The sequence below is a fragment of the Ruditapes philippinarum genome, unplaced genomic scaffold, assembly GCF_026571515.1.
Source record: "Ruditapes philippinarum isolate M1 unplaced genomic scaffold, ASM2657151v2 ctg3775_1_1_1_1, whole genome shotgun sequence".
NCBI lineage: Eukaryota > Metazoa > Mollusca > Bivalvia > Venerida > Veneridae > Ruditapes > Ruditapes philippinarum.
Window position 1 is genome coordinate 123920 of NW_026854177.1, and position 18907 is coordinate 142826.

The following is an 18907-nucleotide window of genomic DNA, read 5'->3' on the forward strand; positions in this document are numbered from 1 at the left end:
ATTTGTTGCTGAAGTCATTTGCATTTTAATTTATCCTTATTATTTGACGTATAATATGTTTGTAAACATGCATTAAATGCAATAAAATATGTTAAAACTAAGACATAAAATTTACGCCTAAAATCTTCAAAGTTAATGTACTTCGTATTTCTCTATAGAAGATATTTTTGCTTAATATTTGCAATATTTAGTTTAAAAAAAGATAATTTCTGGCATGCTAAGTTGATAAAACAAACATTATTAAACAAAACCATAACTCAGGAAAACCCTACATCTGACTTTAACCTGAATTTTTATATCCTTTTGACTTTTAATGCAATTAATGCTTGAAAGGTTTTGTAAATTTCCCAGAGGAATGTTCTCACTTTATCATTTAATTAATCTGTGTTTGCGAAAGCCATTGAATGAATAAAGTGTCACATTTTACGTACGCAAACTTACATACCAGTAATAATTTTTAGCATTTTAATTCCTAAGTTAGTTATAGATATTACATGAACCTACATATAAAATGTAGGATAAGAAAATGCCATACAATGATGCCAAAAATCGTCATAAAGAAAAGTCAAATGAATATTAAATGAATAACAAACTGCATTAGTTTTTTTTTCTATTTAAACCCTATTTATTTGATTTTGTACACTGCACACACAAATAAACAAATCAAAAGCGATATCAAAAACCGTCAAGTTTAATTTACTGAAAGCTAAAAGTCAAATAAATATTAACTGAATTAGAAGTGCATCCTTTTTTTCTTTTTATCCCTTTTTGTACAATGCAAACACAATTTAACAAATCAATATTTGTATATACAATAATAGTACAAATAGAGTATCAGAGAAGATATTCAAGCTGGATTAACTGCTTGTGTTTGGGCTTTGGGCCTATCATTGTGCACAGTAGACCCTCTAAACGTGTACCTCTAAACTTGTACACAATTGAATACGCATTGGAATCAAATAAAAGTTGCTAAATAGTTGGCTCAGTAGAATGGTGTTTTTTATACAATTTATTTACAAAGAGAACAAATCGACGGAACAAAAAAAACGGAAATATCTAGGACATAATTATTGTGTTCGGGCTTTGGGCTTTATAATGTAAACAGAAGGCCCTCCTCCAAACTTGTACAAAATCGAATCCGCATTAAAATCAGAAATGTTATTCAAACAGTAAGCTCACGAATGGTGTATTTCTTTCCAAAATTTATACAATTTATACACAGAAATAACAAATCGCCGGTCCAAAAAGCGACAATTTATTGAACGCTGAGTGTAAGGCCTTAAGCGCGAACCCAAGATTTATGTTCTAGACATTTCCGCGTGGCATGGTCGTTTTTTGTTCCGGTGCTTTGTTCTTTCTGTATATAACTTTCATTAAAACACCACTTTCCTGAGCCAACTATTTAAACACAATTTGTCTGATTCCAATGCAGATTCGTATTGTACAAGTTTGGAGAGTCTTCTGTGCACAATATAAGGCCCACATCCCTAAACCAAGCAATAGGTCCTAGAGATTTCCGCGTGACATGGTCGTTTTAAGTTTCGGCTTTTTATTCTTTCTGCATAAAAATTGTATAAAAACACCATTTTCCTGAGCAAACTGTTTAAACATAATTTGCCTGATTCCAATGCAGATTCGTATTGTACAAGATTGGAGAGTCTTTTGTGCACAATATAAGGCCCACATCCCTAAGCCAAGCAATAGGTCCTACTGATTTCCGCGTGGCATGGTCTTTTTTAGTTCCGGCTAGTTGTTCTTTCTGTATATAAATTGTATAAAAAACCGCCATTTTCCTGAGCAAACCGTTTATACACCATTTGTTTAATTCCTATGAGGATTCGCTTTTGTGTCTTCTTTGCACAATATAAAGCTCTTCCCGAAGCAGTATGTCCTAGTGATTTCCACGTGGCACGAACATTTTTGGACAGTCAGTCAATTTGCTTTTTTTTCTCTCTTTAACCGTAAACAGACTTAAAAACAACATCTTAGAGACAACATCATTCTAAATCTGAGCTTACATTATTTCGATACTTTATAAAAATGTAAGTTAAATAAGTGTGTCAAAAAAACGCACTTTAGGGAACTTACTTATAGGAGTTGACCTCATGCACAGTAAGTTATTGTAAAATAAACGCTACGTACATAAAAATATAATTATAAAGTTGATTATATCAGTTTAGATGATCTTGTCCACAACAATATAAGGGTCAAAGCTCTACCGCAAGAAAAATAATAGTAACATGTTTCAGTAAAATTCTCGCTTTTTGGACCGGCGAGATGTTCTTCCTGTATATAAATTGTATATAGTTCGAAAGAAATACACCATTTTCTTCAGCCAACAGTTTAAACACTATTTGTCTGATTTTAATGCAGTTTCGATTTTGCACAGGTTTGGAGGGTTGTCTGTGCACTTTATAGGACCCGAAGCCCTTACCCAAGCAATATGTCCTAGAGATTTACGCTTGGTCGATTTTGGACAGTCGACTTGCTTTTTTTACCTATCTTTAGCCGTAACTCGACTGGCAAAAGCAACATCTTAGAGACAACATCCCTCTAAAACTGAGATTTACATTTTTTCGATACTTTATATAAATAAAAAAATAGGTTAAGTGTGACGAAAAAAGCAAAACACGTTAAACTCGATATATTTTAAAAAGGGGAAATACACTCGTTCCCCTTTTTAAGGCACTATTTTTACATTATTTTCAGCTAAAGTAATGGTATTGTTTTGTGAAAAGTAAAAGACAAACAGCTAAAGTAAACATCCAAATTTTATTTTTTGTTTCTTTTGCAAATGTTTTCGGGGGAACCGTTCCCCCGAAGAACAAAAGCCATGTACAGAATACAACATCATTCGATAAATAAAAAGCAATTGTTCAGTAATAAGAGATACATTATGCTTACGGGGAAACCATTCCCTCATCAAAATAAAAAGCAAATTTCAAAACTTATCTTTAACACATACTCTAAAGTGGAACCATTCCCCCTTAAAAAAAATAGATATAACAATTTGATCAAATAAAATGCAATAATTAAGAAATAAGAGCCATGTAACCGATAAAAGGGAACCATTCCCCCATCAACAAATTAAACTTCAAAACTTATTAAACTTCAAAACACATTTTCTAAAGTGGAACCGTTCCCCCATAACAAATTAAACAGATATAACAATTGGATAGAATAAAATGCAATAATTTAGAAATTCAGAGCCATGTTACCAGTAAGAGGGAACCGTTCCCTCTTCGAAATAATTTTTTTTTTTTAAAAACTTAAGTATGACACATTTTCTAAAGTGGAACCGTTCCCCTTAACAAAACAGAAATAACAATTTGATAGAATAAAATGCAATAATTTAGAAATTAAGACCAAGGTTACCCGTAAGAGGGAACCGTTCCCTCATCAAAATAAAAATAAATTTCAAAACTTATCTCTTACCCATTTTCTAAAGTGGAACCATTCCCCCTTAACAAAACAGGTTCAAAAATTTGATAGAATAAAATGCAATAATTTAGAATTTTAGAGCCATGTTACCGCTAGGAGGGAACCGTTCCCTCATCGAAAAGAAAATAAATTTCAAATCTTATTTATAACACATTTTCTAGAGTGGAACCGTTCCCCCTTAACAAAATAGATATAACAATTTGATATAATAAAATGCAATAATTTAGAAATTCAGAGCCATGTTACCAGTAAGAGGGAACCGTTCCCTCATCGAAATAAAAAATTTTTTTTTTTTAAAACTTAAGTATGACACATTTTCTAAAGTGGAACCGTTCCCCCTTAACAAAACAGAAATAACAATTTGATAGAATAAAATTGAATAATTTAGAAATTTGGAGCAAGGTTACCCGTAAGAGGGAACCGTTCCCTCATCGAAATAAAAAATAAATTTCAAAACTTATCACTTACCATTTTCTAAAGTGGAACCGTTCCCCCTTAACAAAATAGATATAACAATTTGATAGAATAAAATGCAATAATTTAGAAATTAGAGCATGTTACCGTAAGAGGGAACCGTTCCCTCATCGAAATAAAAATAAATTTCAAATCTTATTATAACACATTTTCTAAAGTGGAACCGTTCCCCCTTAACAAAATAGAATATAACAATTTGATAGAATAAAATGCAATAATTTAGAAATTCAGAGCCATGTTACCAGTAAGAGGGAACCGTTCCCTCATCGAAATAATTTTTTTTTTTTAAAAACTTAAGTATGACACATTTTCTAAAGTGGAACCGTTCCCCCTTAACAAAACAGAAATAACAATTTGATAGAATAAAATGCAATAATTTAGAAATTAAGAGCAAGGTTACCCGTAAGAGGGAACCGTTCCCTCATCAAAAAAAAAAATAAATTTCAAAACTTATCACTTACCAATTTTCTAAAGTGGAACCGTTCCCCCTTAACAAAATAGATATAACAATTTGATAGAATAAAATGCAATAATTTAGAAATTCAGAGCCATGTTACCAGTAAGAGGGAACCGTTCCCTCATCGAAATAAAAATTTTTTTTTAAAAACTTAAGTATGACACATTTTCTAAAGTGGAACCGTTCCCCCTTAACAAAACAGAAATAACAATTTGATAGAATAAAATGCAATGATTTAGAAATTTGGAGCAAGGTTACCCGTAAGAGGGAACCGTTCCCTCATCAAAATAAAAAATAAATATCAAAACTTATCTCTTACCCATTTTCTAAAGTGGAACCATTTCCCCTTAACAAAACAGAAATAACAATTTGATAGAATGAAATACAATAATTTAGAAATTTAGAGCAAGTTTACCCGTAAGAGGGAACCGTTCCCTCATCGATATAAAAAACAAAATTCAAAACTTATCACTTACCAATTTTCTAAAGTGGAACCGTTCCCCCTTAACAAAACAGATATAACAATTTGATAGAATAAAATGCAATAATTTAGAAATTTAAAGCCATGTTACTGGTAAGGGGGAACCGTTCCCTCATCAAAATAAAAAAATAAATTTCAAAACTTATCTCTTATCCATTTTCTAAAGTGGAACCGTTCCCCCTTAACAAAACAGATTTAAAAATTTGATAGAATAAAATGCAATAATTTAGAATTTTAGAGCCAGGTTACCAGTAAGAGGGAACCATTCCCTACTCAAAATAAAAAATAAATTTCAAAACTTATCTATGACACATTTTCTAAAGTGGAACCGTTCCCCCTTAACAAAACAGATATTACAATTTGATAGAATAAAATGCGATAATTTAGACATTTTGATCAAAGTTAAAGATTGCGGACGGCAATGGAAAAGCTGCCATTGACTGTAACAATACCTCTATTTTTTTCTTTGAAAAAAAAATGACAAGCTAAAAATGGTGAAAATACACTAATTTGACATATAAGTTCAAGACCATTATGAGGCAAGTTTAGTTTCAATTGCTAAATTTGAGCCACAAATAAATCACTAAATAAGAAACATTTTGACTGATCTATCATATGAAAAACAAATTTGATTAAATGCCTTGGAACTAAATTTCACTGCAATGAGATACATCTGTCTATATTAAGTTTCACTTCAATAGCTCCAATAGGTGGACTGTGAGGCAGACAGACAGACAATCTGATTCTAGTATATCCCACTTATCATCATAGTTGTGTAGGGTTTATAAAAATAATCTAGAACAAGCCGCTTCCATATGTTATAGCCCAATTTTGTTTGTTCATTCAACAGTAATTTGCTTGTACTGGTTTGAAAGCCTGTGTGTATAACAATCACTCTCAACATCTCTCTTCACAGCCATACAGGTATTGTTAAACAATTTTTAGCTACCAAATCGAAGTTACAACAGAATATGCCCATGTAAAATCCAATTATTTTCTGCCATTTTGAGTCTTTTTCACAACAGTATCTGAAAATAAATAAGGATTCATTTAACTTTTTTCATTTCATTATTTGCTTGCATCTATCATTTCACAAAATAATCTTTTCAAATTCTGGGACTTTGTAAGATACAAGTGAATGACTTAAAAAAAACCAGATAAATACATGTATATAAGGCCAAAAAAACAAAAACAACTTGTTTCTGGTCACAGTCCCCTAAATGAACAAGGTCAGTAGGTAGGGATTTTTTGGGGGGTTGACTGTTAAACCGATGACATATATGCAAAGTGCTGCATTAAATATAAATGGATCCCATGTCATTCTGACATATTGGTCAGGGGTAAAATATACAGTCAGTCGGCAGACCAGAAACAAGATTTTTTTTTTTGGCCTAAGCAAAATACTGACAAAATGTTTGAAATTAGGATCATAAAATTTTGTTGCATGTTAAGAATAATTCTTATATTACTTTTATTTTTTGTGTGAGATGTTCAAAACAGGAATCCTTTACATAATTCTGTTAGATGTACTTAAAGTTCAGGCTCACCAACTTTATATAATTATATATTGAGTGCATTGGATTTTGCTGTGATGTAGGGGAAATTATGACAAAAAAGAAGTATCTTTAAAAAGATACTTGGACAAGAATAAACTGTTTATTACTTGTCTTTTTAAAACCACTTGCCCCTTATCACTGTGTGTTCGAATCCCGACAGGGACTTTGGATTATTTCATGTGAGGAAGCTATTCAGCTAGCTTACGGAACGTCGGTGGCTTTACTCAGGTGCCCGTTCATGCTTGAAAAAATACACGGAGTGGCACCTGAGGTCTTCCTCCACCAGTAACGCTGGAAGGTCGCCAAATTACCTATAATGTGTCGGTGTAACGTAAAAAACCCAAATCAAACAAGAGAGCCATGATGGCCCTGAAATCGATCACCTGTATGTAGGCCCCCTGGGCGGGGCCAATTTTGTCCCAAGGGCTTTTATTTGAACAAACTTGGTATTCACTCACTAGAAGATGTTTCATGCTTAATATCTAAACTCTAGCTCTTTGAGTTTTTTAAAAGAAGACTTTTTAAGTTTTTACTATATACATATAAGGAAAATCAATGATCCCCGGGGCGGGGCCAATTTTAACCCTAGGGCCCTTATTTGCACTAAAATGGTAGACACCCATTAGAACATGATTCATGCTAAATATCTTAGCTCTAGCTCTTAGAGTTTTTTAAAAAAAAAGATTTTTTAATTTTTTCACTATATACATATAAGGAAAATCAATGAAGCCCGGACCAGGGCCAATTTTGACCCCAGGGCCCTGATTTGAACAAATTTGGTAGACACCCACTAGAAGATGTTTCATGCTTTATATCTAAGCTCTAGCTATTTGGGCTTCTTAAAAGAAGATTTTTTAAGTTTGAACTATACACAATTAAGGAAAATCAATGACCCCCCCCCTGGGGCAGGGCCAATTTTGACCCCAGGGCATTTATTTGAACAAACTTGGTAGACACTGACTAGATGATGTTTCATGCCAAATATTTAAGCTCTAGCTTTTGGGGTTTTCTAAAACTGCTCTAGCTTTTGGGGTTTTCTAAAAGCAGATATTTTAAGTTTTTACTTTCCGTTGCCATGGCAACCAGAGTTCTGCTTAGAATTAAATTCTTTGAATAATTTTAAAGTTGACTACCAAAGGAACATTCCTGTGAAGTTTGGATGAAATTGGCTTAGCGGTTTATGAGGAGATGTTTAAATAAAAGTTTACAGACGGACGGACGCCAGACGAAAAGCGATCACAAAAGCTTACCATGTCACTTTGTGACAGGTGAGCTAACAAACAAATCAAACTTGTCTTTTTGTATGCACTTGTTTTTCTGGGAAGTTTATTGTCTCATCATTTTAGAGTGTCATTTATAACTCAGTAAATTCTACTATTGAATAAGATATTCACTAGAGAATTAATGAACATTTTTAAAGCAGTGAAAAATATTTATTGGGAAGAAGTTCACAGATATCAAATATCTGAGAAATTTAAACTAGACAAGCTTTTTCAATGACCTCGAAGTGTGACCTTGACCTTTGACCTTCAGACCTGGTTCATGTGCATGACACTGCTTCTCATAATGGTGAACATTTCTATAAAGTTTCATTAGAATCACCCCATATGTGTAGGAGATATGCTCTGGACAAAAGCACAAGTTTCTCATCTTTAGTGACCGTGACCTTGCATAATTATGTTAATCTAAATCACATGTTTCGCACCTGTAGTCATGCTAATGACCATTTGTGTTTCAATCCCTCAATAAATGATAACAAAATGGTCCAAATACAATTATTAAAACTTTGACCCATATGTGTCAACTTGACCTTGGTCACAGGGATCTAAAATTTTCAACCAGATACTCCGCCTCACAATGGTGATATTTGTGTGAAATTATATTGAAATCCCTTTATGCATGTAGAAGTTTTGCTACAAACAAGTGTTTTTCAGTTACTAGTAAGTGTAACCTTGACCTTTGACCTAGAGACCTGGTTCATGTGTGCGACACAGTTTCTCATACTGGTGAACATTTCTAAGAAGTTTCATTAAAATTCCCCAATGAGTGTAGAAAAATTATGTTCCGGATAAAAATAAAATAGCGTCTGTCCAGCCGCCCGCCAGGGGGGAAACTAATATATAAAAGAGAAAAAAAGAAGATATCATGGTAATTTTAAAACTGACATATATATAGCCAGTTCTACCTGTAGGGATATCTTTATCTTTGCCAAATGAAACATAACAAATGTTAGTCATTGAAACTGCAAATTTCACTTCTATGCATATTTAATAACTATAAACAAATATGTTGATGTTTTTTAGAACTGTTTTGTGTGGGACATGTAGCATTAACTAATTTATTTTGAAATTCTATCATGCATGTAGAAGTAAGCACAAGCACACATTTTTTAGCCTTTTAAACGTTCTTTGTAGAGTTACTTACATTTTCTTTTTTTGAGTGGCCTCTGTTTATTATCACCAGTCTTCTCTTATCACATTCCCCTTGCTCACATGCAGTTTACTGGCTAAGATAATAGACCCTGAAATTTTAAGCAAAAGTATTACCATTTCTAGTCTTAAAGCCATTACACTAAAACCAGATCCCACTAACTAGTTTTATTATGTTGTTAAAAATAATAGAAAAATAATAAAGTGAAAACAAGCAATTATCATGGTAATTTGCAAGCAATCCATTATTAAAGTCCCCTACTGGTTAGAACCCCAGCAACATTATAATGGGTCATTGGCCATTCAATTATGCCACTGAATGAATGAATGATATGAATGAACTTAAAGCTTTCAAGTTCTTAGTTTGTCTATATCTTAGTAATGTGTTAAGTTTCCAAGCCTGCCTTATAAGGAAATCTGTGGAGAAATAAGTAAGTTAAGGAATGAATAAGAAAAATTCAATGTTTAAGGAGATAATTCTGGCAACAATTGTATGCTAGATTTGTAACCCTTGTCATATGATGTGGGAGTTTGAAGTAAATGCTATAAGGAATGAAAAAGTTTAAGTAAAAAATAATTTATTTCTAGCAAAAAATCTCAAGTGCATGGGACCTAATTCTGGAAATAGTCAAGCTATAGTATTGAACCTTCTCACAAATATATATATCAAGTTTCATAAAAATATTTTCAGTACTTTTTGTGTTATCTCAGGATTCAGTTTTGTGGACGGACTCACTGCAGCAGACGGACAGACAGAGAGTAAACATGAAATCCCCTCTGGTTAAACCGGTAGGGGACTAACAAATGATTATAGAATGTTTAAAGGGTACTATAAGCTTTAGATTGTTTGAGTAACCTTATAACACAACATTACTGCATAGTCATGCTGTGTTGTATTACTCCGAGTTGACCATCAAAGCACTTTAACCTTAATAATTACCTGTGGATTGAAAATTGATCCATTAGTTTAATAAAAAATCAAACATTAAGGAATTGTTACTTTAATAACAAACATGAAAGAGATTATTTCTAGTTTATATTCTACAGTAAAACCTTAATTTGTTTTCCATAAATCTTTGATTTCTCAGCCTAATTTTTTTTCCAGTTATCTTTCATTTGAATGAAAATTGAAATGATTGGAATGAAATGAGAACATTACTAATGAAATTAAAAAAATCCTTGTTTCCAGATATTAATGTAAAAAATGGCATACCAATGGTACTTTTCTAAACATAAAATTATTTACAAAATACTATATTTGTATAATCAGATTTATCTTTGTAAAAGATATTATGATACAGAGTGAAGTAAAAAATGAACCATAAATATGCAAGCTTGAATTTCTTATTGCTACATACACAAATTTAAATTATCAACAATTAAAACTTTATCCAACTTTTTCATTCCAGAAATCCTAACCATATCCTTTACTTATGATTTCCTTCCACTTTATTTATAACAATTGAATTAGGTCAAATGGTAAGAAAATGTTCTTGAATTTTAAGGGGAAAAAAAACAACAACAGAAAAACCCCCCCCAAAAAATTAATTTATTCAGGGTGTCGAATGTGTGTTGAGTTTTTATGTTTTTTTATTTAATTGACTCTGTTGCCAGAGTATAAAATTTTTACATTCAATATTTAATCCCCATACTAAATTTATTTACAGCTTATATAATGATGGGCATGCTGTCCCACTGTTTTGTAGTATATCACACTATACTGGCACCCCCACTTCCCAATATACAGCTTGTTAATTAACTCCCAATTTATTAACTTCCATTAAAGTGCCAGTCCCATCTGTGTGTATATAGTTATAGGATCCATATCCCACTGTTTTATGAGGGGCTGGGACAGATAATTTCTTTACTATTTAAGGTTAAAGAATCTATGTTTTAACAATTGACTAATTCTAATCACCGTGAATATAATACTTTCAACATCTCAAACTTTTGCACCTCTTCTAATTATATCCTGTTTTGGATTTTGTTGGTGTTGTTTTCTTCCAGTTCTTATTTTTTCAGTAGTATTTTATTTTAGTGTGAAAAATTCCTATACCAGTGGCAGATTCAGGCCCGGGCTTCAGGGCTGCAGCCCCCCCCCCCAGCTCATTTACTAGCTCAGGGCTGGAAGAATATATTTTAGCTAATTTCAAACTTTATTGGCTGCAGTGTACTCCCTTATCAAAACAGTTATTGCTGTCATCCAGTTGTTATTAATCTCCTGCCTGAGGGCTTGGCAGAGATCTTTATCTATCAACATGCTTGAATGACTTCAATGTTTAAACAACATAATTAATGGGTTTATTACCTTCCAAAGGTCTAATGAAATTAATTGTCACAGATATTGGCAAATAGGTGTGTTACATAGTATACCATATTTTACTATCTTTGTTTAACCATTTTTTGCGAAAGCTTTAAAATTAAGAAACTGAAAATTATTATTTGTAAATTAAAAGGTGGCAATTTTTATAAAGATAATATTAAAGGAATCACATCTTCATAACTGGTTTTACTAAAATTTTTATTAAGATGAAATAATTGGTCATTTGCTTTTAATATTTTTTTATGGCAGATATATCTTTTAAATGAGCCGCGTCACGACAAAACCAACATAATGGGTTTGCGACCAGCATGGATTCAGACCAGCCTGCGCATCCGCACAGTCTGATCAGGATCCATGCTGTTCGCTATCAGTTTCTCTACTTGTAATAGAGTTGGAAAGCGAACAGCATGGATCCTGATCAGACTGCGGGGATGCGCAGGCTGGTCTGGATCCATGCTGGTCGCAAACCCATTATGTTGGTTGGTCATGACACGGTCATGACACGGCTCAAATAAAATTTCAATTGTACTAACCTCTTTAATATCTAAAATGGATTTATTGATGGGAAAAAATTCTTATTGAATATTTGTGTTTGAAATTATTATTTTTTGTACAATAGAAAAGCAGTATTTTAATAACACTTTACTTTGGATAAAAGCGCTATTATATATAAAACTATTATTCAGACGAGTAAATTGAGCGAGTGTTTGAAATTATTTTTATTAACGGTCGTGCATACATTGGTAAGTATCCAACTAAACACCAGTGGAATGCTATTTGAAAGACGCTTCAAACAATAAGCTATACAAAATACAATGTGATGTTAAACCATCCAAAAGGTACCATACAATTAGCACTAGAAAGTCAAGGAAATAACACCATTTTCAACCTCATATTTCAAAATTTTCTCAGTCTATGGCAGGGGACACCCCTCCAATACCCACCCCAATCACATAAAAATACATCAATTACAATTTTTGTCACATGAACACACATGCTGGCCCCCAATCTTCAAACACGCGCAATTTTCACCTGTTGCATTGTTGTTTTTGTTTTCAAACTCTTCCACCCATATGTCAGCCCCCCACCCCCAGGAAACACTGTTCTGTATCCGCGCCTGTATACAGTTGCAAAGCTTACTTAATTTCTCTATCATGCAACAAAAGAACAAGAAATTAGATAAGTTTAGTATTATTGTAAAAAGAATCATAATGTTCATTTCTGTAACAATCTGACGTCTCCTTCTGTCACCCATATTTTGAAACCACTGTCAGAAAAACAATAGATTATTATAAGTTGTCCAAAGATAATATTAGCTTAAATATTATCTTAATGAACTTATTATGAGATTCACTGGATGTTTTCAGGTGTTCACAAATAATAATTTTGAAATAAATACGTCATAAAATTTAAATCTTTATTTGTTATTTCTTCAATTTTCATTGTAACTTTGGTATTATAGTGTAAAATCCATTTTCAGTGACCATGAGTTTATGTGATATTACAAATGTAAGCATCTTTATATTCTTACATAGCGGGACAGATGTTATGGGGACAGATGTTACAAACAACTTTTACATTATTGTATTTTTTCTCATAAACATATATATAAATTAACAGTTTCATAATAATTTAAGACTACCAACAGGGTGTTCACTTATAGCCATGAAATCCTGAGGGTCATTTTGACTAAGTACGTTTACAGACTACAAGATCAAATCCCCATGATTTTAACAAAATTTGACCCTCCAGTAAAAATCCTGAGGGTCAAATCAGGCCTTTTGGAAATTTGAAGGGTCATGCAAAGAGTCATTTCAAGGGTCAAACAGACACCCTAGAAACATTACTTTTCATGATTATTGTTTTATCACTGGATACTTTATGGGTTTTTACCCAAACTAGAATTGGTAACATTAGCTTTTAACTCTGATTCAATTCCACACATGATAAATTCCTCATTTGATTTCTCAGTTCTTTTTTCAAAATTTAGCATAAAAAGAAATATGCTGACTGTCGCTAATTCAGGCAACATTTTGTAGCTCTAGGTTCTTTAAAATATATAAAAGTTTTTCAAAATTGCAACTATCTCAAAGAATCCTCACATATTTTTGTAAAATACCCTTAATTGGATACACTAGTTTTAGTTAATAATTTAATAACTTGAAAAACTTCCCAAACAATATTTATAATAAGTGTGTAGGGCCTACAAGCTGTCTCTTTCAAAAAAGTCTAGTGATTTGAAGTTCAAACAACTGTAAATTGACCTCACAAGTAAACGGACAACCGGTTATTTAGATTATGCAAACACACCTACAGTGAGGAAAATAATGCAAGGGAACCTTACTCGCTTACTGGTGTCAATATTGAAATTCTTAAATAATGTATTCACACCAAATATTCCCTATTTTTTTGTACTAGGATGGTTCAAGCGAAAATTGCTTTAAAAAAAATACATACCTAAAAGGAAACTCTATTTCATGTGAGTCCCACTCCCATCCATTAAAATCTCTTCAATTACTGATCTTTACTGAAATATTTTATTGTATTTCAGTCTGATTCCCTGTTTTGAAGTCATAGCGGTCTGTCACTGAAGTATTTACTGTGATAAGACTATAAGGCAGTTGAGCCACTAAAGTCTAAGACTACATGTTTCTGAAAAATTAAGACCATTACATCTAAATCAAAGTATTAAAAAAAGAACAATATTAGAGTGACTTCGGGTAATGTCGACACTGGTGTAATTTCGACACCTTCAACGGTTTTCCTATTATATCAACAATAAAGAATCATCTTCTTCTTAATTTAAATTAATTTTATGATGTCAGAACTATATATGACGTCATCACTTGCTCTTGCTCTTTTAGGCGTTCTTCCTTTTATAGAATTTTCCGGTCTCTGGAGGTCATCGCTCCTAAACTTATCCGAAATAACGGCGTTTACAGAATCTTATAAGAAGGATCGATAACTCAGGTATATAATTTTATTATCATTTTGTATTTTTGTATTGGTTTCGAGGCAAATAAAACATAAATATGAATGTTATAAACATTTAACCTTGAGTTTAATCTCGATTATAAAACGCATAACAATTGAAGTGGGGTGTCGAAATTGAACGATATTAATCTTATCTGTCGGCCAATTTCGACACATAGTCATGAAAATTATGTTAAAACTTTAAATTCTCAAAAGTTACTAGATTCTACATGCATAAACTAAAAATAAATTCAAACATGTTAATTTCCAAAAACAATATCTTATTTTAATTTCAGGCAAAGATGTCCAAGCAAATCGGTGCAATAAAAAAATACAGGAAATATTCTCCATCAAAACTAGAAGCTGCAGTTAAGATGGTAGAAAGCGGCTCGTTGTCCCGTAAAAAGGCTGCAATTGTATACAGGATTCCTAGAACTACGCTTATTGATAAGCTGTCAGGGCGAACACAGTTGGGTTCAAATCCTGGTCGTAAAACTGTCCTCACGCAAGCAGAGGAAGAGGTTATAGTAAACTATTTTAAGTTAATGGCAGACATTGGTTACCCTCTGACTCGCCAAGAGCTTCTTAAGGAAGTTAAGAAGGTACTTGATCATGACGGACGTTGTACTCCTTTCAAAAACAATATGCCAGGAAAGGATTGGTTTTATGGGTTTTCAAAACGGAATCCTGGCATTGCGCAAAGAACTGCCATGGCACTTGGACATCAGCGCACATACATTTCAAAAGAAATGGTGGATGGTTGGTTCACAAACCTAAAAGATTATCTTAAAGGTGAGGTGCCTGACTGGGAGCGTATGATCAATGACCCCCGCCGCTGTTTTAATGCCGATGAAAGCGGTTTTCCGCTCTGCATTAACACCGGGAAGGTACTTGCTGAAAAAGGAGCACGCCATGTGTACCAAGTGACTTCAAGTACAAAACAGCAGCTGACTGTCATGGCGTGCTTTAATGCATATGGTGACTATATACCACCACTAATTGTATACCCAGGTGAAAGATTTCGCGACTGCGGCATTCAAGACTTCCCTCAAGCAATCTATGGACATACGCAAAATGGGTGGATGGACGGCGCTCTTTTTGTTGAATTCCTTAAATCTTTCAACGAATTTGTGAATGATCAGAATATACAAAAACCGGTCATCTTATATGTTGATGGTCATTCAACGCACATGTCACTGGACGCTGCAAATTTCTGCAATGAAAACAATATTGTGTTGTATTGCCTCCTACCCAATGCAACTCATATCCTACAACCTTGTGACGTCGGATTTTTTGGACCTATGAAGTCAGTTTGGAAGAAAGAAATCAAAGAATGGCATTTTGATCATGTAGGCCAATCCTTTACCAAAAAGCAATTCCCCTTAGTATTTAGGAAACATGGCTTCAAGTTGCCAAACTGCAAAACGCTATTCATGGTTTCAAACGCTGTGGCCTCTTTCCATTATGCCCAGAAAATATTGACATTACAAAGTTGACTCCATCAAAGGTGCATTGTAACTCACATACAGATGTAGCATCATCAGATCTTCATAATTCCTTTGATCAATTGCCATCTACTCAGCCTTTGCAATCTGCTAGCCCTTTATTGTCTTCTGGCATAGACATGTGTACTGCCACTAGCACTGAGTCAGCTGTTCGTCCTATGTTGTCTGCTAATTCTGTCTCGTCTACTGTAAAAGGACTACAGCCTTCTTCCATTAACACTGAACCGTCTGCTTGTCATACGTCGTCTGCTAGTTCTGTATTGTCTTCGGATCAAGAATTGCCGCCTACTGTCATAAGCACGGAGTTCTCTGCTTGTCCTTTATCGTCTCCTAGTCATGTCGTGTCTACTGACAAAGGAGTATCATCTACTGTGATTAGCACCGAATCATCGACTTGTCTTATGTCGCCTGATAGTCAAGTATCGATGATTGATAAGGATGTTCCATCTGCTGTCAATAACACCGAGTCGTCTGCTCAACCTTTGTCGTCTTTTAGTCACGTAACGCCTACTGACGAAGTTATACCAGATGCTGTCAATAACACATCAACTACTACTTACCAAGAGAAACCCTCCTGCACTATCCGCAAGCTATTTGAAAAGAACGTTTTTTCTTCATCGGTATCGAAGTCATTTTCCCTCCTTAAGGTTCCAGAAGTTCAACCAAAAAAGAAAGTCAACACAATACGAGAAAAATTGCCTAAAGCTCTTTCAGGAACCAAGGCATTAAAGATGATGCAAGAAAGAGAAGACACCAAACGAGCAAAAGAAGAAGCGAAGAGAAAAAGGAAAGAAGAACGGGAAATAAAAAAGAAAGAACGAGAGGAAGAAAAACTGCAGAAAAAGAAAATAAGGGAGGAAAAGAGACTCAAAAAAGAACAAGAGAGAAAAGTTTTAAAGATGAATAACAGGAAACGTAAATTATCTTCCTCATCGTCGGAATCAAATTCAGATATTCCCACCTATGCTGACACTGACGACGACTTTGATGAGTGTAGCCAGTGTCCTGGATGCGCAACTGAAGATGGTGACACTGACTAATGGATTAAGTGCACTTCATGTCCGAGAAGATGGCATATTTCATGTACCGGCGAACCGATGCTTTTTGAGTTGCCTCTTGAGCACGTGAAAAATTTCCCCTTTGTTTGCGAGTTTTGTGTCCGGTTTGAAAATTGACGGTCAATGATTGTGCATAACTGTCTGTAGTTCATAGCGCAATAAACTTACTTCAAGCCATTGCTGAAGCATTTTATATTTACGTCAAATATATTCCTGCATGTACTGTATTACAAAGAATATAATTATGTACCTATTCAGAACTTAAATGAAACGTTATTGTTACTTATTTCGAAAATGAATTTAATATATTTAATTATTATGTCATCAAATTACTTCATTATTTATCAATATTATTTTAAAGAACAAATAAATATTCCAATTAAATTTAATGATTGAATATGTTTCATAAACCTTCATTTAATTGCACAATAAAACAGATAAATGTTTGATGTTCTTCTTTCATTTTTTTTAAAAACCCTGGAGTATGTCGAAATTAGACGAACATGTCAAAATTAAACGACGATATCTATGCTCGTAATATAAATATTGCAAATCAAACAAGACATTCTTGTTCGTTTACATAATCAAGAAGTATTCCAAAAAGGTTAGTTTCACATTCGGGTTAAAATCGGATCTTGTAATATCGACACCTAAACTTTTGTGAGCAAAATTCTCTTAAAGTGTCGAAATTACCCGATGTTGCTCTACAAAAAAATGATTTTTTTTATTTAAATATTTTAATATTAGATCTATATTGAAATTTTCATGTGAACACGAGATTAAACATATTTTAGGTAAAATCAATCGGACAACTCAAGATTTCTATCTAGATTTCTATATCTAAAATCTACTTGTAAATAAATTACAAAATTTAAGAAGTTATATATAAATCTACAGTAGTCAGTTATTTACTCACCTAGTCTTTAAGAAACATCCCGCATGTCTACGGCAAATTTAAACGAGACCTCTTGTAACAATTAATTTACACGTTTAAACCTCAGCTTTGCGTGTCTTTAAACTACACAGGCACCCGCTCGAAGTTCAAAGAGTTTCGGCGGCAACGGACAAATCGATACGCTTACACGGGGGAGTCAGGTACTCCGTATGCAGGACACAATTTTCGTGAAAGCATTTTCGTTTATCTGTGACTTAAAATACCTTTTGTCCCAGGTTTTATAGGATAATTAAATTATCCTTTCCATCAGTTATGAATAATTGAAATGTTGATTCATCAGAAATATCATTAAAACGTTTACACACTGGCATCGAGCTGGACACCCCTTCAATGGCGTGAAAATGAAGTCGTCCACTTTTGCGTCATCAACTGCATTGACCCCGTTGTGTGATTACCGTGGAAAGTTAAATATTCGGTCATCCAAAAGGTTTTGTGCCGGAGATAGTAAACTTCAAAAGGGATATTTGTGATGTGGAAGGGGAAATGAACGAACACGGATACATTTTGTAGTTTTGGGTGAGTTTTTTTCTTAGTCTATAAACAAATTGGAAATCATCTGGATTAGACCAGTTTTTATATAATTTTCAGAAGTAAAACCTGTAGATCTAGCAGTATATTGCATCGGCTATCTACTAGATCTATACTGTTTATATAATAGATCTACATAAAAGAATACGGAATAAATCTTGTAAATAATATAGTGGTTGGGTTGGGGCACAAGGATAAGATGCTTTCCCCTACTGCTAAACCAAAATCAATTACTAGAGGTTTTTTTGGAGTGTAGGACAAAAGCCCCCCCGGACGAAAGCCCCCCCCCCTTCTAAAAATGACAAGGTGGACAAAAGCCCCCATAAAATTTACACATAAGACAAAAGCCCCCCCCCCCCTCAAAAATACAGGTAGGACAAAAGCCCCCCCCCCCCCAGTACAGCAAACAAAAGCCCCCCTAAGGTTTAAGGTTTATAGACCAGACTGATAACTATCTTTTATCACACGCCCTGTGTTAGGGAACTTGGGTTATACTTACTTCAAATAAATCTGGACAAATGTGCCCATAAACATTCCTTCATTTGTTAGTCAAAATTTGAAGTGACTGGTAGGATTTATCAAGTTATGTAGAGTAAGTAGACTGTCAAGTCAAGTCACGAATTCGAAAACCTAGCTAAACGCTGTTTTCCGGTACTTTCTGTACATAGCTCTGTGGAATTCACCTAATGGAGTGTAATAGCGAAGTCAATGTTTTCGGCCTTTTTTT

General features: G+C 33.7%; 1 protein-coding gene and 1 long non-coding RNA gene across 2 annotated transcripts; one reads left to right on the forward strand and one right to left on the reverse strand.

Annotated features, from left to right (window-relative positions):
- Nucleotides 1–4085: 4085 nt before the first annotated feature.
- Nucleotides 4086–18454, reverse strand: LOC132739270 (uncharacterized). The gene is made up of 4 exons (XR_009626969.1): nucleotides 17614–18454; nucleotides 13619–13813; nucleotides 8834–8930; nucleotides 4086–5881 (listed from the first exon to the last, which is right to left on the reverse strand). It is a non-coding gene; the product is annotated as an uncharacterized LOC132739270 (long non-coding RNA).
- On the forward strand, nucleotides 13871–15630 carry LOC132739269 (uncharacterized). Its single transcript, XM_060726946.1, has one exon. It carries the CDS (start codon nucleotides 14437–14439, stop codon nucleotides 15628–15630), a length of 1194 nt encoding a protein of 397 aa, XP_060582929.1. The 5' UTR covers nucleotides 13871–14436.
- Nucleotides 18455–18907: the final 453 nt, after the last annotated feature.

Bases quoted from the DNA above. Each gene is read 5' to 3' on its own strand.
- LOC132739269 (XM_060726946.1), top strand. From the start codon at position 14,437: ATGTCCAAGCAAATCGGTGCAATAAAAAAATACAGGAAATATTCTCCA.